This window comes from Barbus barbus, assembly GCF_936440315.1.
Source record: "Barbus barbus genome assembly, chromosome: 38".
In the NCBI taxonomy this organism is placed as follows: Eukaryota; Metazoa; Chordata; class Actinopteri; order Cypriniformes; family Cyprinidae; genus Barbus; species Barbus barbus.
Genome location: NC_136716.1, coordinates 25,368,623 through 25,395,051, shown reverse-complemented (window position 1 = coordinate 25,395,051; position 26,429 = coordinate 25,368,623). Strand labels below are relative to the sequence as shown.

At 35.2% G+C, this 26,429-nt stretch overlaps 2 protein-coding genes across 3 annotated transcripts; both read left to right on the top strand.

Moving 5' to 3' along the window:
* Positions 1-4,975: 4,975 nt before the first annotated feature.
* On the top strand, positions 4,976-11,856 carry LOC306858020 (uncharacterized protein). Of its 2 annotated transcripts, none has more exons than XM_079398360.1 (13): positions 4,976-5,051; positions 5,615-5,704; positions 5,793-5,975; positions 6,276-6,412; positions 6,506-6,802; positions 6,892-6,987; positions 7,079-7,217; positions 7,551-7,681; positions 7,779-8,057; positions 8,200-8,295; positions 8,409-8,553; positions 8,771-8,853; positions 8,934-11,856. In XM_079398360.1, the coding sequence occupies exons 2-13, from the start codon at positions 5,656-5,658 to the stop codon at positions 9,012-9,014; spliced, it is 1,716 nt and encodes a 571-aa protein (XP_079254486.1). In that variant the 5' UTR covers positions 4,976-5,051; positions 5,615-5,655; the 3' UTR covers positions 9,015-11,856. The 2 variants fall into 2 exon arrangements, with proteins under 2 accessions (XP_079254486.1, XP_079254487.1); XM_079398361.1 differs by having other exon boundaries at positions 5,011-5,051; positions 6,279-6,412.
* A 2,534-nt stretch (positions 11,857-14,390) lies between these two features.
* Positions 14,391-24,546, top strand: LOC306858019 (uncharacterized protein). The gene is made up of 11 exons (XM_079398359.1): positions 14,391-14,985; positions 15,743-15,837; positions 15,948-16,199; positions 17,469-17,873; positions 18,024-18,080; positions 19,304-19,437; positions 20,044-20,322; positions 21,881-21,976; positions 22,093-22,243; positions 23,194-23,276; positions 23,374-24,546. The coding sequence occupies exons 2-11, from the start codon at positions 15,783-15,785 to the stop codon at positions 23,452-23,454; spliced, it is 1,593 nt and encodes a 530-aa protein (XP_079254485.1). The 5' UTR covers positions 14,391-14,985; positions 15,743-15,782; the 3' UTR covers positions 23,455-24,546.
* The last annotated feature ends 1,883 nt before the right edge of the window (positions 24,547-26,429 follow it).

Here is a 26,429-nt window from a genome sequence, read left to right as displayed (position 1 = left end):
TCACCTCTCGATGCATCCTCGGTAAAAGGGGCGGATCAAGAACACATCCAGGGATTTGAACTGGACTTGGCTAGATGTGAACTTTGAATTGGAACAGTACTTGGGCAGCGACTGATGACGTTTCACAAGTCCACAAGAACACAAGTACAGACAAGTACGCATATTGAGAAACGGCCAGAGATGTCAGCTAGGTCGGCTGGTATCGTCTCTTCATTAATGATCAGAACGCTCAGATGCCAGACACATGTGTTGATAAGTATAGGTGTGGCACTCATGCCGCAATGTGGCTGAATGGAGCACATCCAACAGTTGAGGATGGAGTGGTGACCCGATATGTCTGTGGTAGCTGGTCGAATAACTGCTGCTATTTCCAATCCAGTCCAATTAAAGTCAAAGCCTGTCCAGGAGGTTATTATGTCTATGAGTTTGTGAGCCCAACTACCTGCCATTTGGCATACTGTGCAGATAAGAATATTTTCCATTCACACATGTATGTGTTTGTGTAATGTATTATATCTATGAGTTTATCTGTCTGTTTTTGGCACACTGTGGTGGTAAATACAATATCATAACTTTTGTTCATATGTAACTGATATTTGTATCTGTTTAATAATAATATTCTTAAAAAAAAAATTTGTGCAGAAGTTAGGAACATCAACAATCTTACGGTCACTCCAGAGTCAACTTTGGCAGGTAATGTAGTCTGCTCTGCCCTCTACTGACTGCTACAGTTATGACACATGTATCATGAAAATCTGTGTCATTTAGCAGGGACTATCTCTGTGTGGTGTTTATCTCTGTGGGTTAAGACTGTAGATAAAACAAATTTGATATGATATAGTCATATGCTCTTTAGAATGACAATATATATTTACCAGGGTGCCAATATTAGTGAAGGATGTTGTATTTTTATTTAATACTTTTGTTACCCGATTAAAGACACTGTTACCTGTAAAGTATGTACTCTACATGAACAATTTCCTTACACACTTTCAGGCTGGTTATGACACAATAAACTCCACACACTACTTTGTGATTCCTGGATCAAACCGCGGCAGCTTCATCTCAAACCTCAGGAGCTCCAGCAATATTGATATTCCCGGTCGATGGGCCTTCAGGGTGGACAGTGAACCAGGAAACAACATCTTAAAATGTAAAAGCCTTATCTATAGATGATGTTTTGAAAAAAATTCATATAACCCCATATAATGTTTTGTATGATTAGTGTCAGCAAATATGAATGAGTGTTTTAGGTGTTTGTGTTTTTCCCTTTAGACAATGTTTTTGGTCTAAAAATTCCTAATTTTCAGACCTAACACAGAGTGGAAACATTAAAAAATGCTTATTTTATACTTATTATAAAAATCTGGTTTATAATAAGTGACGCTGGTAATGCTGTTTTGGGAGTTATTTAATGAAGTTTGAGCTTGACATGAAACAAAGGCTGGGTTTTCACTTTCAACCAAAATTTGACTTCTGAGCAATGTAAGCATCTAGTGTGATGGGAAGCTTTATTAGGACGTTAGGGGATAATGTTATAACAGTGTTATCAATAATATAAATAGTACTGTTTGACAGTAAGAGTCAACTCCTCTTTTTCCTATAGCACATTATACAATGGAGATTCTTTCAAAGCCGCTTTCCAGTATTAAACAGGAAAATAGAAAAATCAATGATGGAAACTAGTGCTGAATATCAGCTCTAACAGGACAGTATAGTGCTGTTGTTCAGCTCAATTCAGTTTAGTGTTTATTTAGTTCAATTACTGTGAAGTTCATCAATTATGAAACAAGTTCAACTATAAGCAGAATGTGGTTATTCATTTCAAATCAGTTAGATGTTGCAAAATTGGTCAATTATGCAGCAAATTCAGCTATAAAGCAGCTTTACAGAATGACAATAGTGTTATTATTCAGCTCAATTCAGTTCAAGTTTGTTTCTCATCCAATGACAATATCAAATCAAATGTCTTTTAAAGCCCAAGTGAGTCAGTGAACCCATATCAGGTGGCAAAAATGCTGAAAAATACCTTGGAGAAACCAAACTCAGTGGGTTTACTGTACACATTTATAGTTTTGTGACACAACCGAACTATAAAATCTACAGTATATGAAAATCATCTGTTCTGACATACCGACTTCTTAAACAATTTTTATATTGCTGGTTACCATATCTGTCAACCACAAATTTTTGTAAGGCAAAACATTATCAGTGTAGAAATTTTTCTGAACTTAAATTCAGTCACAAGTTTAATGGTTTTAGTTATTAACTGGAGCAGTATAAACATTAACATGAACTGGGGCGTTAAATCCATGTTCATTAATTATTGCTGAACTAATATTTGTAGTGCTAAAAATAAGTGCAGTTCTTTCTGAGCTCACTCAAGAAATGCACAGATATTCTATGTTTGATGTGTAAATCCTAGTATATTTTATTTAAAATTGAAGTAAATACAATTTTTGGCAGTAATTGTGTTTGTTATTCGTGTTTCTGTGCTCTTTCTCAGCTCTGGTTTAGTTTTGAGTGATGTGTTTGTATTGGAATGTGAGAGATTTTTGGCAGCACATCAGTAATGCATCCATCCTGAGATGAATTATTATCATGCAAATCCACTACACTGCTCAAACTTATTATAAAATCTACAACCCCAATTCCCAAAATGTTGGGACACTTTGAAAAATGTTAATAAAAACAGAATGCAATGATTTGCTAATCTCATAAATCCATGTTTTATTCACAATAGAACATAGGAAATATATAAAATGTTTAAAGTGAGGAAATGTACAATTTTATGAAAAAAAAGGCAATTTTGAATTTGATGGCCACAACATGTCTAAAAAATTTGGGACGGGGGCAACTAAAGGCTTTTTAAAAGTAAATGTTACTAAAAAGAAACATCTGAAAGAACATTTTTTTCACCTAATTTGGTTAACTGTCAGCAGGTCAGTAACATGATTAGGTATAAAAGAGTATTTTAGCAAGGCAGAGTTTCATCAAACTATCAAATTGTGAATTTCAGAAGAAATCTTTTCATTCTGTTTTTATTCACATTTTACACAGCTTCCCAACTTTTTGGGTTGGTTGTAAAAAAAATCAGATTTTTTTTTTTTTTTTTTTTTTAAATGCTGCACATCTCTGTCAAGCTCCTAAAGTTTGCAGATGACACCACACTGATCGGCCTCATCCAGGACGGTGACGAGTCTGCTTACAGACAGGAGGTTAAGGAGCTGGCTGTATGGTGCAGTCTTAACAACCTGGAGCTCAACACATGCAAAACTGTGGAGATGATCATGAGCACTGTAACGACAGTGGAGTCATTCAGATTCCTGGGAACCACCATCTCCCAGGACCTGAAGTGGGATATTCACATAGACTCTATTGTCAGAGGTTGTACTTTCTTCGCCAGCTGAGGAAGTTCAACCTGCCACAGGAGCTGCTGAAACAGTTCTACTCCGCCATCATTGAATCCATCCTCTGCACTTCAATAACTGTCTGGTTCAGCTCAGCTACCAAATCTGACCTCAGAAGACTACGGAGGGTAGTCCGGACTGCTGAGCGAATCATTGGTACAACCCTCTCCACTCTCCAAGAACTGTACTCATCCAGAGTGAGCAAAAAGGGCTGGTAAAATCACTCTGGACCCCTCACATCCAGCACACTCTCTCTTTGAACTGTTACCGTCTGGTCGACGCTACAGAGCTCTGAGCACCAGAATGACCAGACACAGGAACAGTTTCTTCCCTCAAGCAACCCATCTCATGAACACCTGACAATAATTGTGGAGCACACAACACTCTTATACACTTATTTATCTAACACACATACTTAGCTTACATTTCGAATTTGCACATAATATACCTATACATACAAAACTGTCTATTGTAATACACCTGTACATACAACTGTCAATTTGTATATTGTTATTCCTTATTCTATTTTTTATAATTTTATTATGTGGTTTTTGTCCTGTCGCTGTCACTCTGTTGCACTGTGGAAGCTTCTGTCACAAAAACAAATTCCTCGTATGTGTAAACATACCTGGCAATAAAGCTAATTCTGATTCTGATTAAGAATCTCCATAGGATCCTATAGGTCCCTTTAGTGGCTGTCACCTTAAAATGCATTTTTTGTCATTTTCCCCACCAGATGGCATCAGAGACACTCAGTGCCCCAGTTTCTGATGTATCGTGATGCTTAAAGTAGAAAAGAACTGAAATTGTGTCTGTTTTTGTTTTTTTTTGGTGAGAAAATGTACACAAATATGATAAATTTCATAAAAATATCCGCCTGGGCCCGTTCTTCGTACGTTGTTAACTCAGTCAGCTGGATTTGATTGTTGCCGATTTCACTTGATCTTGGATCATTTGGTTCTTCGACGGTCATCCTGGACTTGCTGTCATAGACACAGTTGAATGTTCCTGAGGCTTTCTGTATCATGAATGTTAATCAAACAACAAAGCAAAACAAATGAAACATTTTAAGTTAACATTTGATAATTTCAGTTAACAATGAGCAATATGTTTATAGCATTTACTAATCCTAATTCAACATTTACTAACATATGTTTAAGATTAAATGATCTAAATCATGTAAATTTATTGTACATGCAAATGTAAATCTGTTAACATTAAGTAAATGCACCGTGGACTAAGATGAATGTGAATGTTTTTTTTTTTTTTTTTTTTTTTTTTTTTTTTTTTTTAGTATTACCAAAAGTTATTAAATGCAGTAAAAAAAAATATATATATATATATATATATTGCTTAATGTATTAAATAATGTTAACAAATGTGACCTTATTGTGAACTGTTAACAAACATTAATAAACAGGTCATAGTTCTACATTCTTAGACATTGTGAAAGACTTAAACATGTAAATTTTGTGTGTGTGTGTGTGTTTGAATGACTGGCAGGGCAGTGTTCCAATGAAAACATGTTTTCTTCCATTCCAGAAGAGTTGTGCCCTTGGGGGGGAGGGGGAGGGGGTAACATATAAAATCATCCTCCAACACACAGCAGGAGCAAGAGCCTCCTAGAAGCAGCTGTCGGATGTAAGTCAAATCTTTCTCTATAATGTTGGGCTGATGGGCTCCATAATTCTTTTAGACAATTAGTTTAGTGTAATGGGTTGATTTAAAACATGACATACGAATGAGCTGACCTATTTATTCTCAATGTAAAATGTCCAGTTTGTGACTCAACTTTTCTATGAACCTGTCAAACTGTTTCATAAGTCCAATTAAACAATTAATTTGCGAACTGGTCTGATCCGTTTGCAGCTGTTTTTTTAGTAAGCCGTGCGCTCATTGCTTCAATGATCTGATCAGAGCAAGTTTATCAACTTGTATAACAACCCACTGGATTGGTAATTTTTGACTCAAAATCAGCCAAATATGTGTAAAATGATCCCAATTGCTGGAGTGCGTGGATAATTTGACAGATTGTGCCAAAAGTTATTCTAGAGCTGAATTATAATAATTTGTGTTAAGAGGAATATTGTTAAACATATGCATGTACAAACTTCAGCACATACCATAAATAGAGTGAGATAGAAATTGATATTATTTGCATTTATAATAATGCAAGATATTTTACCAATTCTTTCTGTTTACAGAAGAACTCCTACATTCTGGTTTTATCTCTGACTTCATCATCATGAGAATGTTTCCGTACCTGCTGCTGTTCATATCTGTCCTATCACTCAGTAAGGCTTTGATTACTGTCTGTTTGATTATCAGTCTTAATGTGAAAAAGACAATAAAAGCAAATGTGTTTCTTTTTCTATTTAACAGCCAGGGCACAAACAACATCTCTATTAACAACACCTGCAGCAACAACATCTGCACCAACAACATCTACGTTACCAACAACTGCAACAACAACATCTGCACCAACAACTGCAACAACAACATCTGCACCAACAACATCTACATTACCAACAACTGCAACAACATCTGCATCAACAACACTGGCAGGTAATGCATTTGTTAGAACCAGAACCAGAACCAGAATTCTCACAAATTGTTTGTCCACTCAAACCATCCTCACCTTGTGTGGGCCAGCATAACATCTTCAGCTGATTTAACATCACTCATGATTTAACATTATTGGTGTCACGAACAGGATCCAACCTGTGTGCTTCGGCTGCTGAAGGTTGTTGTATTTTGTGTCAATATAAATCACAGTCAGTCCTCACACCTGATGTAAAGAAACATGATTCTCAGAAATCAATATGAAATGTAAATGTTTTGTATTTTTTGTGTTGATTCTCTCAGCAGAGTTGGCGATATTCTATCCATTCGGCTCGGCGGCAGGAGACACAGAACGATTTATTAATTACAATAAAAGCTATGATTATGTTGCCTTCTCCACTCCATTTTCTTTCTTTGGCCGCACGTACAACCACACATATGTAAGAATCCAGTTTCACTGCCAGATTAAATATGAATACAAATGTTGTGTAACCCAATTCATACTGGATTTGAACTGATTTCTTGAATTCCAGGTTAATGATAACGGACTCCTTACGTTTAACAAACCTTCACCTGAAGCTCAACCTTCTCCTTTTCCCACATATGGAACTGAAGATTACATTGCTCCGCTCTGGACTGACCTTAATGACTTTGGGATGGGCGTTTATTCATATCAGCAGTACACAAATGGAAGTGTCCTCACTCGCGCCACTCGGGATATAAACCAGTATTTCCCTCAGAGGGCTTTCACTGCTTCTTGGGTCTTTGTTGCAACGTGGGACTTTGTTCAAACACGGAATACAAGTGTATTTAATCTTCACTCAGCACCGGTAAATCATTTTCTTATCTTTTCAGACACAAGGTTGAAGGCTGTATAGACCATCAAGCATAAGGTTTTCTTTTCTTTTCTTTTTCTCAGGCAATCACATTTCAAGTGGTTTTAATTTCAGGAGGTGGTTTTTCTTTCATTCTGATGAATTATGGAGACTGTGTTGCCATATCTTTTCCAGTGGAGGTAAAACAAATATCACAGGATAGAAATAATATTTTGAACGGGCTCTGTGTGTATTCATAACATTAGTTTTTTTCTTGATTATTTTCAATAGGCTGGATATGACACTGTAAACTCCACAGACTTCTTTCAAATTCATCATTCAACTAATGGCAGCTCCATCCCAATCCTCAAGAACGCGACTAACGTAAACATTCCGGGTCGCTGGGCCTTCCTTGTGAACCATGGATCAGGTAAGAGGACGTGTATTACTATAAGCAGTTGTGTGCAGCTCTGGCTCAAATATATCTGTTTGGATTCCACATGTTGTCATGTTTATATCCACACATGAATATTGAGGGAAGTGGCCCCAAAATCTCTCAAGCTGAGAGTTTAGTTTAGACACTGTTACCTGGTGCACTGTTTCTTCAAGAACATTTAGAGATTAATTATGCAGTTGTTAATTATTTTACTGTCACATCCACATGAGTCCACCACCAGAAGGCATTGTCAAACATGAGCCTTATAAATCAGCGTGAAACATAAACAAATGTAAACAAAATGTTTTTTTTTTATTCTCTTGGCAGCACCAGAAATATTCTACCCATTTGGCTCATCAGAAGACATAAGAAATACTGCTGTTGATGATGGAGGCTCCTCTGTTATTCAGCTGTCGAGTCCATTTCTGTTCTTTGGTCGCACATATCGACAGATATATGTAAGAATTTGATTTCATCTTCATTATAGGTCTAAATGTGAGTGGTGAATGCGTAATAAAGTGATAATTGATTTTGACAATATTTTTCATGTTGCAGGTTAATAATAATGGACACCTCACATTCAACCAGCCTTCATCCCAATATGTCCCCTACTCCTTTCCTGCTTATGGAAGCCAAGATATAATTGCTGGTCTCTGGACAGACCTTGACAACCGAGAGAGGGGTGTCATTTCATATCGTCAGTACACCAGTGGAAATGTTCTCACACGCGCTACTCAGGATATAAACGCACATTTCCCAAATCTGAGCTTCAACGCTTCATGGGTCTTTGTTGCAACTTGGGATAAAGTTGCTTACTTCAGCTTCACCACCACAGTAAGTCCGATATTCTTTTGAAATGTGAATGCTTTCACTTTATCAGAGCAAATAATATATTAAAACAGTAAAAATAACAGTCAGTAATGCTTAGAAAAATAATACAATAAAAAAAATATATATTTTTTTTCAATCTTTGCAGGAAACATCATTTCAAGTCATTCTAATTTCAGGCCATAATTATTCATTTATTCTGATGAATTATGGTGACATTGCTGTAACACAACATCCAGTGCAGGTAAAACAAACGTGTTTTCTGGCTTGAAAACAATGTTACTATTCACTACTGCATAATAATGCATGTCCTCTATAAATACTGTTTGTATGAATACTGTTTTTACACACTTTCAGGCTGGTTATGACACACAAAACTCCATGGAATACTTTGTGATTCCTGGATCAATCAATGGCAGCTTCATCTCAAACCTCAGGAACTCCAGTAATGTCAATGTTCCCGGTCAATGGGCCTTCAGGGTGGACAGTGGATCAAACAAAGGTAACCTTACTTACACATTACTATCAGTTTGTTCATCATAAACTGTGTTATACCCAGAAAAAGATTTACATACGAACTGGTTTTACACGTCTCAAAACAACAAACACGTCAAACTTGATTTCACCCACATATAACTGGTTTTGTTAGGCCTTACTAGAAACCAGTACACATTCAATGAATAATTCAACATTCTGTGTGTATGTGTCTTTCCCTTTAGAGTACATCATTGGACTCCAAGCAAAACTTTCCTCATTTTCTGACCTAACAGATACTGGGAACATTCAGATAGTTTTACAGCAAGTAAGACACGACTATTTATACAAAATGTGGTGCTAATAGACAACACGGGGAAGGTTTGATTTGTGTCCATTTTTTTCCAGATGAAACAGGAGCTGGTCAAGTACGGTCTGCCAAACAGTGTCGAACTGAAGTTAAGAAAAGCACAAAAGATAAAGCCATAATGTCAGTCTGATTCTTTCTCTTTCTTTTTACTAATTTAAATAGCTAATTTAACACAACTTGAGGTTGACCAAAGTGCTTTACATGGCATAGTAAACAACAAAAATAAATGATAAAATAATGAATAAAAACAATATTGTCCCTTCATTATGTCATTTCAGATCAAGGAGGTGAGATTTAAGCATAGCTTTAAAAATACACTCTACAAAAAAAGTGGTTCTTTGGCTCGTAATCATAGGGGAACCACTTTGGTGCTATATAGCACATATTCTTAAAGGTGCTATATAGCACCATAAGAGGTGATATTTAGAACCATTAGAGGTGCCCTATAGCACTTTTTCTCAAAAATGGTGTTCAACAGTGGTTCTTTGGCTTTTAATCATAGGGACACCTCGTTTGGTACTATATCAATAATCTTAAATATATGGTAATGTGGCTTAGCCATGTCTGTTACGTGTCCTAAAAACTTTAACAAAGAGCTCTTTTCATCCAACTTGACAATGCACTGATGATTTTATACTCAAACACATTTATTTTTTTATTTTTCAGTTATTCCAGCATGAACCGTCTGTAACAACATTAGAGGAATAATTGAATCAAAAATGTAATCCCAAACCCCTGTAACTCACTTTTGATGAACACAAAACAAAATCGTAAAAAAGCACCCACAAAAACTTAAGTCATGTGTCATATCTTGTGAGGTGACAAAATCACTTAAAAATTTTTTAACTCACTCAATATATAAAGTTTGAGTATACTGAAAAGAGTTATTTCAAATGAATATTCTAAAATAGCACTTAAACCCAGTAAATCAACACATCAAAATAACTCATCGTACAAGTTTCATGATATGACATTTGTTCACGAGACATGCAAGAACCAATGACTTATATTATCATTTTAAATTTGGGGAGTTTACAATGGTTTGATTTGTCAACATGATGTTACAAAAAGCATTGTAAATGAGGTATAACACTTACTTTAGGTGTCTTGTTGATAATTGTAACCTCTTTGCCTACTCCGCATCATGAATCAAAGCAAATGTCTCTCTGAGAAAAGTTTAGGAGTGCATATCATGTCGTTGTAAAACAATAAGATGTTATAAATACATATTGTGAATGAGGTAAATCACTTACTTTTGGTGTTTTCCAAAAAGCAAAATCTTTGTCTTCTCAGTATCACGAGTCAAAGAAAATTGTCTATTAGAAAAGTTTAGGAGCGCACAACACAAAAATATCGTTATAAAATAATATAACGTCATAAAATACATATGTATATGAGACTAAACCTTACTTTCAGTGAACTCTGTTAAAACCTCCGTGTCTGCACCGAGAGGAAAGTGTTGGACTGTTTAAACGTGCACAGTATATAAATATCACTATAAATCAATATGTTATAAAATACATATTGTAAATGAGATAAAACAACTCTTACTTTCAGAGTTGTCCTGTTAAAAAGCAACCTCCTCGTCAGCTCCGCACCACGAGCCGCACATATATATCGTTCTAAAACAATGTGATGTTATAAAATTAATACTGTGTGAATAACATAAAACACTTAATCTCTGTATTTTCTTCATTTGCTCTACATCGCGATTTGCGGGTCAAAGAAAATGGTGACTGTGAGAAAATTTCAGCCCGTTTAGGCGCACAAAGTACGTAAATATCCCGGATGCAACACCTTCTTATTGTTTAATGGCGAGGAACTCCTTAAGAGCATTATCGCCACCTATTGTACTGGAAGTCAAATTAAACTTACATAGGTGATGGGTCTGAAATTTGAGGAAAAAACAAAACAAAACGTGTGGATAATTCAACACCAGAGCTTTAACTCTTTACTGATTTTACTTGTATATGTTATGTGTAAATGAGTTACAGCGACATTCTATTTTGTGTGTGTTAAATTGTTCATTAAATAAAAAAAAGATTGTGTATGTGTGTGTATATATTATAAATTATAATCTGATGTACAATTAGTAAATTTTATTTACTGCAATAACAAAATTTGGAGTATAATGAAGAAAAGAAAGTGAAGTGACGTGTGGCAACCCATACTCGGAATTTGTGCTCTGCATTTAACCCATCCAAGTGAACACACACACACACACACACCTTGAATCACACACTCGGAGCAGTGGGCAGCCATTTAGGGGTTCGGTGCCTTGCTCAAAGGTCTCACCTCAGTCGTGGTATTGAAGGTTGAGAGAGCGCTGGACATTCACTCCCCCCACCTACAATTCCTGCCGGACCTGAGACTCGAACCCACGCCCTTCGGGTTACAAGTCCGACTCTCTATCCATTAGGCCATGACTTTAGGCCCCCAGTAGTGAAGTGATGTGTGGGCAAGTATGGTAATCCATACTTGGAATTTGTGTTCTGCATTAATCCCATCCATCTGCAAACACAGTTAAAAAAACCTAATGGCAGACTTGATGGCTTCTTTATGTACGGCAGTGGTGCTATATAGCACCTTAACCACCCCAAGGAACCACTGAAGAACCATACAGGTGCTTAACAGGTTCTTTATACGGTAGCGGTGCTATATAGCACCTCAACCTCCTCAAAGAACCACTGAAGAACCATACAGGTGCTTAACAGGTTCTTTATATGGTAGCGGTGCTATATAGCACCTCAACCTCCTCAAAGAACCACTGAAGAACCATACAGGTGCTTAACAGGTTCTTTATACGGTAGCGGTGCTATATAGCACCTCAACCTCCCCAAAGAACCGCTGAAGAACCTTTTTTTTTTTAGAGTGTAGGTAATGAAGAAATCGTTCGTATGGCAACTGGGAGACAGAGACACATTACACAAGTTTAGGTCTCAACCTATCTACTCTCTCCACAAAGAATGACAAAAAAATTTCACACAATGTTTCAGAAACATCAGTAAAAACATCTACTGCTGGGTTGAGGACATAATCAATCGTGGAGAAAATAGTTCTTGGGCAATGGGAGATGTTTTTAATAATTTCAGACAAATACTTTCTGCAAAGTAGAGAGAGACCCTCACAAGATCATAGGAAATCTGCAATCTATCCTTAAGCCATTTTTATTCAGGAAAATAAATAAAACAGTCCCGTTCAATTTTCAACTGACAGCAAATATCTGTCTGATAATGTGAAGACTGTAAAATCCAGTTTTATATTAAGGTGGTTGTATTTAAAGGGCACAAAACAGCATACAAGTTTTATAAAAGAGAAACATGCAACTTTTTTCATATGGACAATCTGTTTTTCAAATCCTTAAATCTTCCGCACTAGGTTTCTTTGAATGTTCATGGGATTTCTACAATGTGACCAACATTTGTGAGCAGATCTTTTATTTAAGTTGCATCCTTTTAATAAAAACAATCATGTAGATTACAAAACTGGTCTGAATGATTCGTTTATGGTCCGGTCCTCAAGTTCAGTTCAGTGATCTGGTCTCAGACAGGAAGACTGTCGGTACAAAACATCTTCAATTTCTGCATTTTCCTCACACAGAGCTGTCATATGACTTTAGAAGATGTTATATTAAAGAATAATTCTGTATATTAGAACCATAAGTTGTAAGGATACAAACTCTAACTTGCTTTGTACTTTAACAGGCATTTAGTGAAATAAAAAAGTAAAATGTGTCTTTAAGAAGTACTCTTGACATAAGCTAATCATCTCTATTATAGATCAGAGCATGACACCCATATCAGGTGCTTGCCTAAAAAGACGGGTTTATGATATGTGCAGTTTATAGATTGCCAACTCCTTTTTTATTCGATTTTTTCATGTCCACTATAATGGACGCCAGGATTGAAGCAACATAAAAAAATCCTCATATTTTAAGCGTACATAATACATAGATTTTGTGCATTGACTAGTGTCGAAAAGAACACATACTGTAAGAATGAACAATGCAATAAGAATGTGGAAAAAAAGATATGAATTCTCAACAAAATGAGTATATGCAAAAATGTCTTTGTGTGTATGTGAATATGTTTGTGTACTTTCTGATCAGTGTGTGTTGAGGGGGTGTGAGTGTGTGTGTGTTGCTGTTTATTCACTGATCTCACTATTTCCCACTAAAACCAATTAAAAATTGATTAACAGGCTATGGTCACTTTGAAGACATAAATTAAATCATATTAATATTAATTTAATTAACCTCAATGTTCATAAAACACTAACATTAGAATTTGAAGCTCTTTATTTTAGATTTGAATTGCTTCCACACATTTCTCAACCAATATACAACTCATTCATGAGGTTCCTGCTGATATCTTTCAAGACCTGATGTCCAAATGAATTCATTAATCTCTTAAATGGTGCTTTTAAGTATCTGGGGGCTGTTTGATAAACAGCAAAGCAAGTACAAAAATCTGAATGGCTGTTTGAAAGCATGTAAATACTGTTTGACTTCCTTTCTTTTCCATGACAAGCAGATGTAAAGCTATTCTGCAATTTTGACTCGTTGTAATTGAAATTAATATATCTACAATGTGATTTTGACCATATTTTTCCATCGATTTCCACTAGGAAATATTTTCTGATATCTACAATTGAGTTTTGAAATAAGTAATTACGGACATCTATTATAGTGGACATGAAAAAAATCGAATAAAAAAGGAGTTGGCAATCTATTAATTTTGTAAAGGTTGACTTTGAATTTTTCATGCAGCTGTGGGTGGCAGTATGGTGACAAGTGGATTTTTTTAATGTCATTAACAATTGCTGTTTCTTTATAGTATTTGTGCATGCATATTCATGACAAATACAGTATATTGGAAAGAGGCTAATACATATGTACAAAAAAAGCATAAACCCCCTGTTTTTGTTAGTCCTTGTAAAATTGCAATCTGAGCCAAGACACCATTTGTTTTAGTATGGGTTCTGTTTTGGTTTTCAAAACTAATGTGAGACCAGTGAGGCGCTAATTCGGCGAGAGAAGGTGTCAATAAAAGGTCCGTACACCATACTAATCAAGCAATTACAACTGTTTATTGTTGGTACACACAGCTGATATCAATAATACTGATACTGATTATAAGTAAATGCATAAAATTATAATCAAATCATAAACACATTCAAGAAAGATAATCATAAGCCAGTGCATAATACAAGAATGATCACGAGTGAATGGATAAATGATAATATTCGTGAATGAATAATACACTAACTTGAGCATACACTAAAACTAAAACCCCAAGCAAAGTATTATAACCAATATACAACCTCAGAACTGTGCCATCACCCTTCAAAAGACCGGGGAGCCCGTTTCAGTCACAGTAGAAGACCAACACCTGTCCGAGAAATGCCGGGCGAAGTGTACTTATCCCACTGTTTCTGAAAGAAACCCCTTTTTTATACTTCACAATTAGGTGCGAGTTAAGAACAACCCTCCAAGTGAGAGAGAAAGCAAGTTGGCCAGACTCGCTCCTCCTCTCAGTTGGGTGCACTCGTTTTAGTTACCAAAATATGAAATCCTTACTCAGCAACATCTCTGAGGTTTCGCAATAAGTGTGTATTGTGCCAGAATTCTGCACCTAGATGATCAAACGACAACAGTTTCCAACCTTATCTTGAAGGTCAATGTAACCCCTCTCTTGTGCTTTCCCAGGAGATTGTGATGCTCTTTTGCACCAGTTGCAACCTTGCCTCCAGAATTTCAGCCTCTAAATGTTCATCCGTTGAGCGTAACACAAAAAAACAACCCATCTCTTACACCATTTGTGTACTGATATGATATAACAATGATTATCCTGCTTGTTTCCTTCTGTCTTTAATATCAAATGAAACATTTAAGTATCTTGATGAAACATTCAAGCTCCTTAATAAGTGGATACAAATTGAGAAGAAAAAATACGAAAGTGAAGTGAAAGCAGACATTTTTCTTCATTCCAGGAAATGTTTCCTCATAAATACAGGTCTGGGACACAATAAAAATCAGTCAAACTTCCTGCTAAACCAGGTGCAGGAGCAGATTAGAAGCAGCTGTCTAAGGTAAGCAAAATCTTTCTCTTTAATGTTAAGCTCCAAAAGCCATATTCTCAAATTAGACCATTTGTATTTATTATGTCCTTGATGAATAAAAGTTTTAATGTATGTAAACTAAAATGTTACTGACCCCTTAAATTCAATCAAGACTGACATTTACTGCTACAATGAATATTATCACCGTGTCCACCAGACTCTTAGAGCTCTAGTGAGTGGATCATTTAACTGATGGCATGAAAAGTTACTTACACTGAATTTTAGATCATATAAATATTTCTATTCATACCAAGGTCATGTGAACTTTATTGTACTATTTTAAAATAACTGAAGATAAGATTTTGTAAAGTTTTTTTTTTGGAAGTCATTAAATAAGAACAAATATAATAAATTCACTAATATTGTTTCATATCAAATAAAATGCTATTAATATAAAATACATATTTGTTACAGATTCCTTATTATAATATTATACATTCCTATATACTTTGTGGTGCAATTCAGATGCACATGTTCAATTGTACATACAGCAGTGTAGAGAGTAATGTATATACATATGTACATCATAATCAATCATAAGCTAAACACAATTTAAAAAACAATTCAATAATTTAATAATAATTAAACATTGAACATTGGCTGTTTTTGAAGGGCTGTACATGACTCCAGCCAGATCTGACTGAATTATCTGATTTGTTATAAGGATTTTTATTAATCAGATTCTATAGTGATAAATGGCTGATGCTTTAATGCTCTCTGATTACAGAAGAACTCCTAACCTCCTGGTTTTTCCTGACTTGATCATCATGAGACTGTCTCTGGTTTCACATCTGTTGGTGTTCATATCAGTCATGTCACTCAGTAAGGCTTTGTTCCTGTTTAATTTTTAGTGTTAATGAGTTTCTAAAAATACACACATTTCTGATTTTTTTTTTTTTCTGAATTTAACCATCTCTCTTTCTCCTTAACAGCCACAGCACAAACATCATCTCCACCACCAACAACAACAACCCCTGCTGCAGCAACATCTGCAGCGACAACAACATCTCTACCAACAACCCCTGCTACAACAACATCTGCAGCGACAACAACATCTGTACCAACAACCCCTGCTGCAACAACATCTGCAGCGACAACATCTGCAGCGACAACAACACATACAACAACAATGCCTGCACCAATAACATCTACTTTAGCAACATCTTTATCAACAACTCTGGAAGGTAATTATTGACCTTTGAATTAGAATCAGATCTGTGATTCTACAGATTCAGGACTTATCTGAACAAATCCAAGTCAAAAATTATGAGGGCACATTAATTAAATAATAATATGTATATGTAAAGATAGTTTGTTGGCTTGTTTTATGGCAAATCTTACAAAGACATTATGTCTGTGGTTCCTGATTGTACTTTTGGGGACTTTCTGAAATATTATATTACAATAGTCAATTTCTAATGAGAATAAAATACAATTTGTATAAAGTGAATATAATAATAACAATATAACAAAGTGAATTTGGGGATTTAATATATTTAAAAAACTGTATAATGCACACAAGCCATGTGAGCTGCTTGCCATGGTCATCTTTCATCTTTAAATCAGACACACAGATAAAGTAGAGTGGTAGGAATGCATTTATTGATATTTGAATTAATGATCAAGAGCGAAAAAGACATTCAGATCTGCTCTAAGTTGTCACAACTGACTGAGCTGACTGACCAATCAGAGCACAGGCTCTCGGAAAGTGGTGTTTAGAGAGACTGGATCCTTGATTGAACCATTTCAGATACTGAGAAAAGAGGTGATGCTGCTAGTCTATATTATGAGAAAACTAAAGTATTTTGACCTTGGACGCATGTAAACCTCCATTGTAGGTGACCTCCAAAACAAAATTTTAAAGTTTTGGGTTTGTTAGGTGTAGGTTGTCCCAATTTACACAATCCCTTTATTGTCTCAAAGTGACATCCATTTAATGCAATCAATACGTTATTATTGCATTCTATTTTATAATGTACTACAATATTGAGGTGCAGATAATTGCCACTATTTGCAACAAGTAGTATAAAGAGCAGAAAATTCTGCTATTTTAACAAAGTGTAAATAGAATCTATGGCTTTGTGCACTTAGTCTAAACAGCATATCGCTAAAATACTGCTATTTTTTTACTTAGTGTAGAAAGAATCTCTAAAAGCAACTAATTGCTATTACTGTAAGTTGCATCTATCGTTATTTACACTTGAAAATAGCCGCTCCCTTAATTTATCCCTTCATAAGATTTGTGATGGTATGTTTGGATTATTTTGATTAAAAATCGCTAACATTTTTTAAAAATGTTAAAGAAACATTAGAGAAACTTTATTACCATCATGCAAAATTACAAGTATGATTGCACAACTGTTTTGTTTCTAAATTAAAAGATGTTTTACAATTTGCTGTGTATAACTTAAAACTCATTGAAATTTTTTTTTTTTTTTTTTTGTTTTTCACAGCCCTCACCTATGACCCCTGCTATAACTACACTGTGCTGGATGATTTACGAAGAGCCACCAACAATCAATTACAATCATCGTATTACGCTCAATATACCTCTAAATTATTGTGTGACAGAGATGTCAACTGGGTTGGCTGGTACCGACTCTTCATTCGGGGTCAGAGCGTTCAGATGCCAGACACATGTGTTGATCAGCTAAGCTGCGGCACTCATGCCCCACTGTGGCTGAACGGAGCACACCCACAGATTGAGGATGGAGTGGTGACCCGAAGTGTCTGCGGTCACTGGTGGAATAACTGCTGTGGTTTCCAGTCGAATCCGATTAAAGTGAAAGCTTGTCCAGGAGGTTTTTATGTCTATGAGTTTGTAAGGGCCGTTAACTGCTATTTGGCATACTGTGCAGGTAAGCATATTTAGCATTTGTGTAAAGTATTACATCTATGACTTTGTAAGATCTGTCTGTTTTTGGCATACTGTGGAGGTAAATACATTAACAGTTGCCTTTTGTACATGCTTCTGTTATGCATCTGTTAATTTTCTTCCCCCCCCCCAGATGTTCGGAACATTAGTCTCAATAACCATACTGTAACTCCAGAGCCAACCTTGGCAGGTAAATGTAGCATTCTATACCTTCTACTGACTGTTGAAATTAGGTTGGAATGTATCATGGAAACCTATCACTTAGTAGTGGTGTGTTTGTTTGTTTCTTATGTCTGGTGTTTGTGTCTTTGCTTATATACACTGTTACATGCATTTTGCGCACAAATAATGAGATTATTTCCAATAATCAGAGTAAGGACTTAATCGCATTATGATGTTTACATGCCAATAGCAAATCTCTTACTCCCGTTTACATGCAATTTCCATTATTCTTATTCACTAAGAATTGTGGTACATTTTTTTTTTTACTGCCATTATTCACATAGGCCTACCCCATTGCATGGCACAAACGATGGAGTCAGAAAGAGCAGCGGTGTTTACTGGCCGCTGTTTTAATTTATTTACGTCTAATGCATGATGATTTTGTATGGCTGTATTCCACGCTTTCTCAGCGCCATAGAAATGTGATGGAATTTGTTTGCCTATACGCTGCCGTCGCGTTCTGGCCATTTCTGGATGAGGGTAAGGAACAGAGACTGGTGGCAGCGAGTTTTATTTTTACAGTGATTACAGCAGTTAGCTACAGCCCCCAAAACACAATGAAATATTTTACTTTTGTGAAACTTTGCTTGTTTTACTCTGGTTGAGTCTGCCTGCTGCTTGATGACACACAATATTTCATAAATATGCTTCTTATCACTGTAAAATTGAGGAAACCCGTAGCGTTAAAATTAAGTAATAAAAAAAAGTATGTTAAGTGAATGGTCAATTGTCACTTAACTTTTTTATTATTATTATTATTATTTACTTAATTTTAAGGCAACAGGTTTCCTCAATTTTTTAAAGTTAAGTCAGCATCACTTTTTACAGTAAACCATTCAATATTTTTTTTTTTTTTAATTAAAAACCCCTCCAGTGCACCTGTTGTCACTTTCATTTGCACCAAAGCAGGAGGAACTGATTCAGAATCACTAATGCTTCCTAACCGGACAGATTAATAGGCATAATGTACACGTTCTGTATTTTCGTTTTAGATTTTTATTTCTTCATGTCTTTAGTTTCTTCAAAAACATTTGCAAGACCAGAATACAGACAATTATTGTGGTCAAAAAATTTATTGACACATCCACCACAGGTCACCATCATCAAAATGAGCCTCACAAATCAGTGTGAAATGTAAACATCAGTAAACAGAAATGCAAACAAAAAATTTTTTGTTCATTTTATTGACAGCACCAGCAATATTCTACCCATTCGGCTCAGCGGCAGGAGACACAAACAATACTGCTGTTGAAGACGGAAGCTCTTCTGTTATTCAGCTGTCGAGTCCATTTCTGTTCTTTGGCCGCACATACCGACAGATATATGTAAGAATTTGATTCCATCTTCATTTTAAATCTAATTGTGAGTGGTTAATTCTTTATAAACTCATCTGCGATCGGTGATTTGGGCCGGCAGCCATATCACCCTGTAGCCCAAGACTGGACGCCCACTGGTCAGTACCTGGATGGGAGACGACCTGGGAAAACTAGGTAGCTGCTGGAAGAGGTGTTAGTGAGGCCAGCAGGGGGTGCTCACCCTGTGGTCTGTGTGGGTCCTAACGCCCCAGTAGTGACCAGGGTCCTGACTCTCTGTCGTCATTAAAAATCCCAAGATGTCTTTCAAAGAGAGTAGAGGTCTGACCTCGGCATCCTGACCAAATTTGCCCATTGGCCTCTGACCATCATGGCCTCCTAACCATCCCCATACTGATTGGCTTCATCACTCTGTCTCCTCTCCACCAAGCTGGTGTGTGGTGGGCATTCTGACACACTATTGCTGCCGTTGCATCATCCAGGTGGATGCTGTACGCTGGTGGTGGATGAGGAGACACCCCTCACAATGTAAAGCGCGTTGAGTGCTTTGAAAAGCGCTATATAAATGTAATGGATTATTATTATTATTTGATTTTGACAGTGTTTCTCATGTTTCAGGTGAATAATAATGGATACCTCACATTCAACCAGTATTCAAACGAATACGTTCCCTACTCATTTCCCACTTATGGAAGCCAAGATATAATTGCTGGTCTCTGGACTGACCTTGACAACCGCCTCAGTGGTGTTGTTTCATATCGTCAGTACACCAGTGGAAATGTTCTCTCACGCGCCACTCAGGATATAAACACACATTTCCCAAATTTGACCTTCACTGCTTCTTGGGTCTTTGTTGCAACGTGGAATAAAGTCGCTTACTATGCTTTGACCAACACAGTAAGTTTGATATTCTTCTGAAATATGAATGCTTTTACTTAATCCACAATTACATTTTAAAATACTTTACATTATGTGTTCATTATCTAACTTATTACACAGCCTATTTGTTTCTAGTTTATTCTGAAAAGGAATGTCACTCAACAGGAAGAACTCTTTATGTTTAAGTTCAACATCCCTATACTTTATTAATGATCACTGATCCTCCTCTTTTCTTTGTCGTCTCATGCTCTGTGTTTTCAAATGTCTGTAAGAGTTTCAACTAACCAGATCTGTACATTTACATTTATGCATTTATCGGATGCTTTATCCAAAGCGATTTACAGTGCATTCAGGCTATACATTTCTATTTAATTAATTAATTAATGTTTTATCATTACATATTTTTTAAATCAAATAATTCTTTAACCAAACTAAAGAAAAACATACTATTACATACTTTTACTTTTGCTTTTAAACACCCTCAATATTCTCAGAATATTTAAAAGATGTCTTTTAAACATCTTTGAAGATATTAAAAACAGACTAGGCTTGACATCACATAACCTAATCAACACTCAAATAATATCACCATATCGTATTCCTCATTCTGAAATGTCTAAAATCATCTTAATACTTGATATGGGCTAATAAGTGCACAGAAATGATGTTGAATTGCAATATGCCAATTTATTTTTGAATTGCTGGATACTATTTTTGTCAAAAAAGCTTCAAATAATTTAACTGAATTGTGCATTGCTGAGTAAAATGTTACTTTTATTTGTTTAGTGCACACCTGCTTCATTTAGAAAGTAAAAATTTAATTATTTGCATGAAGTTGTAAAACTTGAAGCATGTTTTGAATTGAAAACCAGTTAACTTAAATTGCAACATTTGCTTATTTTCTCTTTTTTTCTTGATATTATGTACTAGCCACATAAGTAAATAATTAGACTAGATTAGATTTCAGTTAACACATTTTATTAGCTCTTTAAATGCAAAGCTTCCGCAAAGAAAAACAGTTCCTAACAAATGGACAGACAAGATGGACAATTAAGACATAAGGTACAGTCATAATTACACAGCTTTTCACCGCAATAATAAAGACTAGGACATAAAATGTTATTTGAGAAGAAAGATTTTAAAAGCTTAAATCCTTAAATTTAATCCTTAAATCGTTCTGGCAAACTGATAACCTCGACAATAGTACTGCAGGCCTACTATTAATACTTGTTTCAGTTTACAGTCAATTACAGGTGCAAGATAAAAGGGCTTGAATGAAACTAGAGTGTGGTGTTATGAGAAATGTGAAATACGGTAAGTGCTGGCCTCAAATTCACAGATTTTTGGTGTTATGCGACGTTGCTCAGGGAATAGCATGCCATGACTGACCAATCAGAATCAAGTTTTCCAGAGAGCTGTGTAATAATGCTCATAAACAGTGAACATTAGGTTTATATATTTACATTTAGTCATTTAGCAGATGCTTTTATCCAAAGGCCATTAGAAGCAATCAAAACCAACAAAAGAGCAACAACATGCAAGTGATTTTACTGATTATCTTTTTCAATCTTTTCAGGAAACATCGTTTCAAGTGGTTTTAATTTCGGGCCGTAATTATTCATTTATTCTGATGAATTATGGTGATATTGCTGTAACTGAACATCCGGTGCAGGTAAAATAAACTTTTCAATATTTAGAACAAAATGTTACTATTCACTACTGTTTGAAATATACAGTATGTCCTCTATAAATACTGTTTGTATGAATACTGTTTTTACACACTTTCAGGCTGGTTATGACACAGAAAACTCCATGGAATACTTTGTGATTCCTGGATCAATCAATGGCAGCTTCATCTCAAACCTCAGGAACTCCAGTAATGTCAATGTTCCCGGTCGATGGGCCTTCAGGGTAAATGGTGGATCAGAGTCAAACAAAGGTAACCTTGCTACTCACCCATGAATATGGCTATTAAAATGCATTATACCCAGAAAAGATTATTTTACAAACCAATGTTATGACGTCTCAACACAACAAACACGTCAAACTTGATTTCACCCACGTATAACCTGTTTCATTTGGCCATACTAGAAACCAGTACACATGTACTACATGTACACATTCAATGAGTAAGTAAGTAAACATTTATTTATATAGCACCTTTCAAAACAAAGTTACAAAGTGCTTTACAATAAAAGACCAGAACAGTAACACAATACAAAACCATAAAATTTAAGAAAAAGCAATATGAGAAAAATTAGTCTTAAGAAGAGACTTAAAAGAGGATACAGTAGTAGTCTGCTTAATATTCCCAGGCAGGGAGTTCCACAGCTTAGGCACAAAGATAGCAAAAGTGCGGTCACCTTTGGTAACAAGTCGAGATTTTGGAACCATTAATAGGGCCCTACCCAACGATCAGGCTCATAAGGAGTTAATAAATCACAAATATAGGCAGGAGTCTGACCCTTCAAGGCTTTAAAAACAAGCAACAAAATGTTAAAATCAATTCTAAAACTCACAGGCAACCAGTGAAGAGCAGCAAGAATCGGTGTAATGTGTCACTTTTCTTAGTAAGTGTTAAAAGCCTAGCAGCAGCATTTTGAATTAGTTGCAATCTTTGGAGACTTCTCTTACTAATACCAGAATAAAGTGCATTGCAATAATCAAGTCTAGAAGAGATAAAAGCATGAATGACCTTTTCCAAACCTGCAAAAGAAAGGAAGGACTTTATCTCCGTTAGTTGCCTCAGTTGAGCAAAACAAGACTGCACCACTTTAGTCACCTGAACATCAAAGGACAGTTCAGAGTCAAAAAAAAAAAAAAAATATATATATATATATATATATATGAATAATTCAACATTTTGTGTGTATGTGTTTTTCCCTTTAGAGTACATCATTGGACTCCAAGCAAAACTTTCCTCATTTTCTGACCTAACAGATACTGGGAACATTCAGATAGTTTTACAGCAAGTAAGAAACCAAGACGAATACTTATACAAAATGTGGTGCTAATAGACAACATGGGGAAGGTTTGACCTGTGTCCATTTATTTATTTTTTTCCTCTAGATAAAACAGGAGCTGGTCAAGTACGGTCTGCCAAACAGCGTCGAGCTAAAGTTAAGAAAAGCACAAAAGATAAAGCCATAATATCATTCTCCTTCAAGCAGAGAAATCAAATATTTCTGCTCATTTTGCACCTGACAGCAAATATCTAATAATTCAAGTTTGTACTGCCAGGTTACTTTTGAAACACTCTGGTTACATTTGATTAAGCTTAAATTTAAAATGGAAATGTAATTTTTTATTTTTTTTTGCAAAGATAAATTACAAACATGTTTGCAGTTACATATTAACAAGGTCATAGTCAGGTATATTTAATAAAAACAAGAGTAACAAAACAAAACGAGAGTTACTTTTGACCCACCTGTGTGTTACTTCCGTCCCGACGGACGGGGTTGAAAGTAACAATGTGCAACTAATGTTCAAAGTGAAATTATACGGAAGTCATTCTACATTTGTACAAAGTGCCACTTGATATTGATAGACCACACTTGTAAGTTACGGACCACAGCAAAAATATATCTCTGTATAAAACATAACTTTTGAAATGACATTTTTCTGAAAAATGGTACTTTTGTCCCCGCTCTCCATGTGAAGACTGATTAATGTTATTTGTATTTGAATCTTTAAAAAGAACATAAAACAGCACAAAAGAGGTCTTACAGTAGATACAGTAGCTTATAGTGGTTAAGATGTTTAACGTATTGGCATCCACCCAGGACAATATCCATTTTGTACATCATTTTTGGTTTCAATGAATCAGTTGATAGTTAATGACATTACAAACCTAATTTGGGTGATTTGTGTACTTATGCTGCTTTTGCATTAATTTATTCATTTAAGCCTTAATTCTCATGTGTTTTTTTTTTTTTTGGTTGCATTTGTTCTTCTTTTTTTAACATTCAATTTTTTTTTTATATGAAAAATTAAATATAAATCTACATACCCCTTCTATTGAGTAATAAAAGTATGGTGATATAAGTATGGTGATCTCCTTTGAGTTATGGTGAATATTCTGCATGTATTTTTCACCCTTTTTTGTTCTTTTGATATGTTTTTGTTACTTTTTTTTGGTGTTGTTATTGTTATTATTCGCTTTTTTTGTAGTGATCCTGATTTATAATATGTTTATTATGCTGGTTGCTGATCAATTAATAAAAATAAATGAATTAATTAATTAAAAAATTTTTTTAAGTGAATTATTTCTTCTGCATCTACTGTCAAGTTAAGATCTGCATTTATTGTTGAAAAGCCTATTTGTTTCTAGTGTATTCTGCAAAGGAATGCCACTCAACAGGAAGAACTCTTTATGTTTTTGGTAAGGATCCTCCTCTTTTCTTTGTCTCCTCATGCTCTGTAAGAGCTGCAGGAGTTTCAACTAACCAGATCTGTAGTATGTGAAAAATGAAAGTAAACCAGTAAACTCCTTTGGCTTTAACCAAACTTAAGAATAACATACTATTACATACTTTTACTTTTGCTTTTAAACACCCTCAATATTCTCAGTGATGGGAGCATTCAAAAGAAGATTACAATACAGGATATAAAATGTATTTTAAACATCTCTGTAGATATAAAAAAACAGACAAGACTTTGTTGTTTAAAAGCATCTTAATACTTTATATGGCCAAATAATTCAATTCAATTCGAGTTTATTTGTATAGTGCTTTTTACGATACAAATCGTTGCAAAGCAGCTTTACAGGAAATTAAGTTTCTACAATATATTTATATATTGTAGAAACTTAATATATTTAACTTATGGCAAAATTAGGTAATTTTGTATATTGTCTGAGGGTATTGGCATCATCTCTTCTCCGGTCATCTCAGATCATTTAAAGAAAGGACGTGACATCTGGCGTCTCATCCTTGGAATTTGTGCTCTGCATTTAACCCATCCAAGTGCACACACACAGCAGTGAGAAGTGAGCACACACACACACACCGTGAACACACACCCGGAGCAGTATTGAAGGTGGAGAGAGCACTGGACATTCACTCCCGGCTGGACCTGAGACTCGAACCTGCAACCTTTGAGTTGCAAGTCCAACTCTCTATCCATTTGGCCACAGAAGGGCATTGGATCCAGGGTTGATCCAGACTGAAGCTTCTGTAACTCCTAGTTACCACGGGATGATAACAAATTGAGAAACAAATAATTAGCGTATAGCTGCTGTTCCGTCCAAGCAAAAATTATTTGATGAATTGTGCATTGCTGAGTAAAATGTTACTTTTATCTGTTTAGTGCACACGTGCTTCATTTAGAAATACAAGTAAAATGTAATTATTTGCATGAAGTTAGGTTAAAAACTGTAAAACTAGAAGCATGTTATGAATTTAAAACCAGTTAATTTAAATTGCAACATTTATTTCCTTGTTTTTTTCCCTTGATCTTATGTAATTCAATTTACCAGAACGCTAAATCTTATTTTGAAGCTCTTGAACACTGAACAAATGGAAAAAATAAATAAAAAAATTCAGAACAGAGTGGAGTTTTTTTATTTTTATTTAGCAGATTATGACATCTAATTGTATTGCATTCATTGAGTCTTTCTGACCAGTAAGTCACTTAACTAATTAAATAATTACAAAATGTTTGTTATTTAAAGTAGCATAAAAATGGCGCATGTGGTTTTTAGGGAAACCTGTTCATGCATCAGCTGATTTATAATTAGTCTGTGTGATACTCATTCTGTACATTCTTTGTGAATGCAGTCACTGTCTGCTGATATAAATGTTTTCATAATCAATGCATAAATACATTAATTATTATAAATAATACACCCCTTAAAATTGTTTACAAATAAAGGCTTGTGCTAAACTCATTACAGGTAAATCCTAAAATCTAAAGATTATATATTAAGTCCTATTGTTTAATAGTAGGTTGTTGTTTTTTTGGCAATAATTACTGGTGCTGTTCCAATGAAAACATATTTGATTTTATTCAAGGAGATGCTCTGCTGTTGAAACAGGCACATTTAAAAGTCAATGCACACTTCCTGCATATTATTCATTTCTTTATTTAACCAGGTTAAAAACTTTTGCAAGAGTGACCTGGCCAAG

Coding starts and splice junctions, on each gene's coding strand:
- LOC306858020 (XM_079398360.1), top strand. CDS start 5,656: ATGAGAATGTTTCCGTACCTGCTGCTGTTCATATCTGTCCTATCACTC. Junction 6,413..6,505: donor GCACGTACAACCACACATAT/GTAAGAATCCAG, acceptor CTTGAATTCCAG/GTTAATGATAACGGACTCCT. Junction 7,218..7,550: donor CCTTGTGAACCATGGATCAG/GTAAGAGGACGT, acceptor TTCTCTTGGCAG/CACCAGAAATATTCTACCCA.
- LOC306858019 (XM_079398359.1), top strand. CDS start 15,783: ATGAGACTGTCTCTGGTTTCACATCTGTTGGTGTTCATATCAGTCATG. Junction 17,874..18,023: donor CTATTTGGCATACTGTGCAG/GTAAGCATATTT, acceptor CCCCCCCCCCAG/ATGTTCGGAACATTAGTCTC. Junction 21,977..22,092: donor TAACTGAACATCCGGTGCAG/GTAAAATAAACT, acceptor ACACACTTTCAG/GCTGGTTATGACACAGAAAA.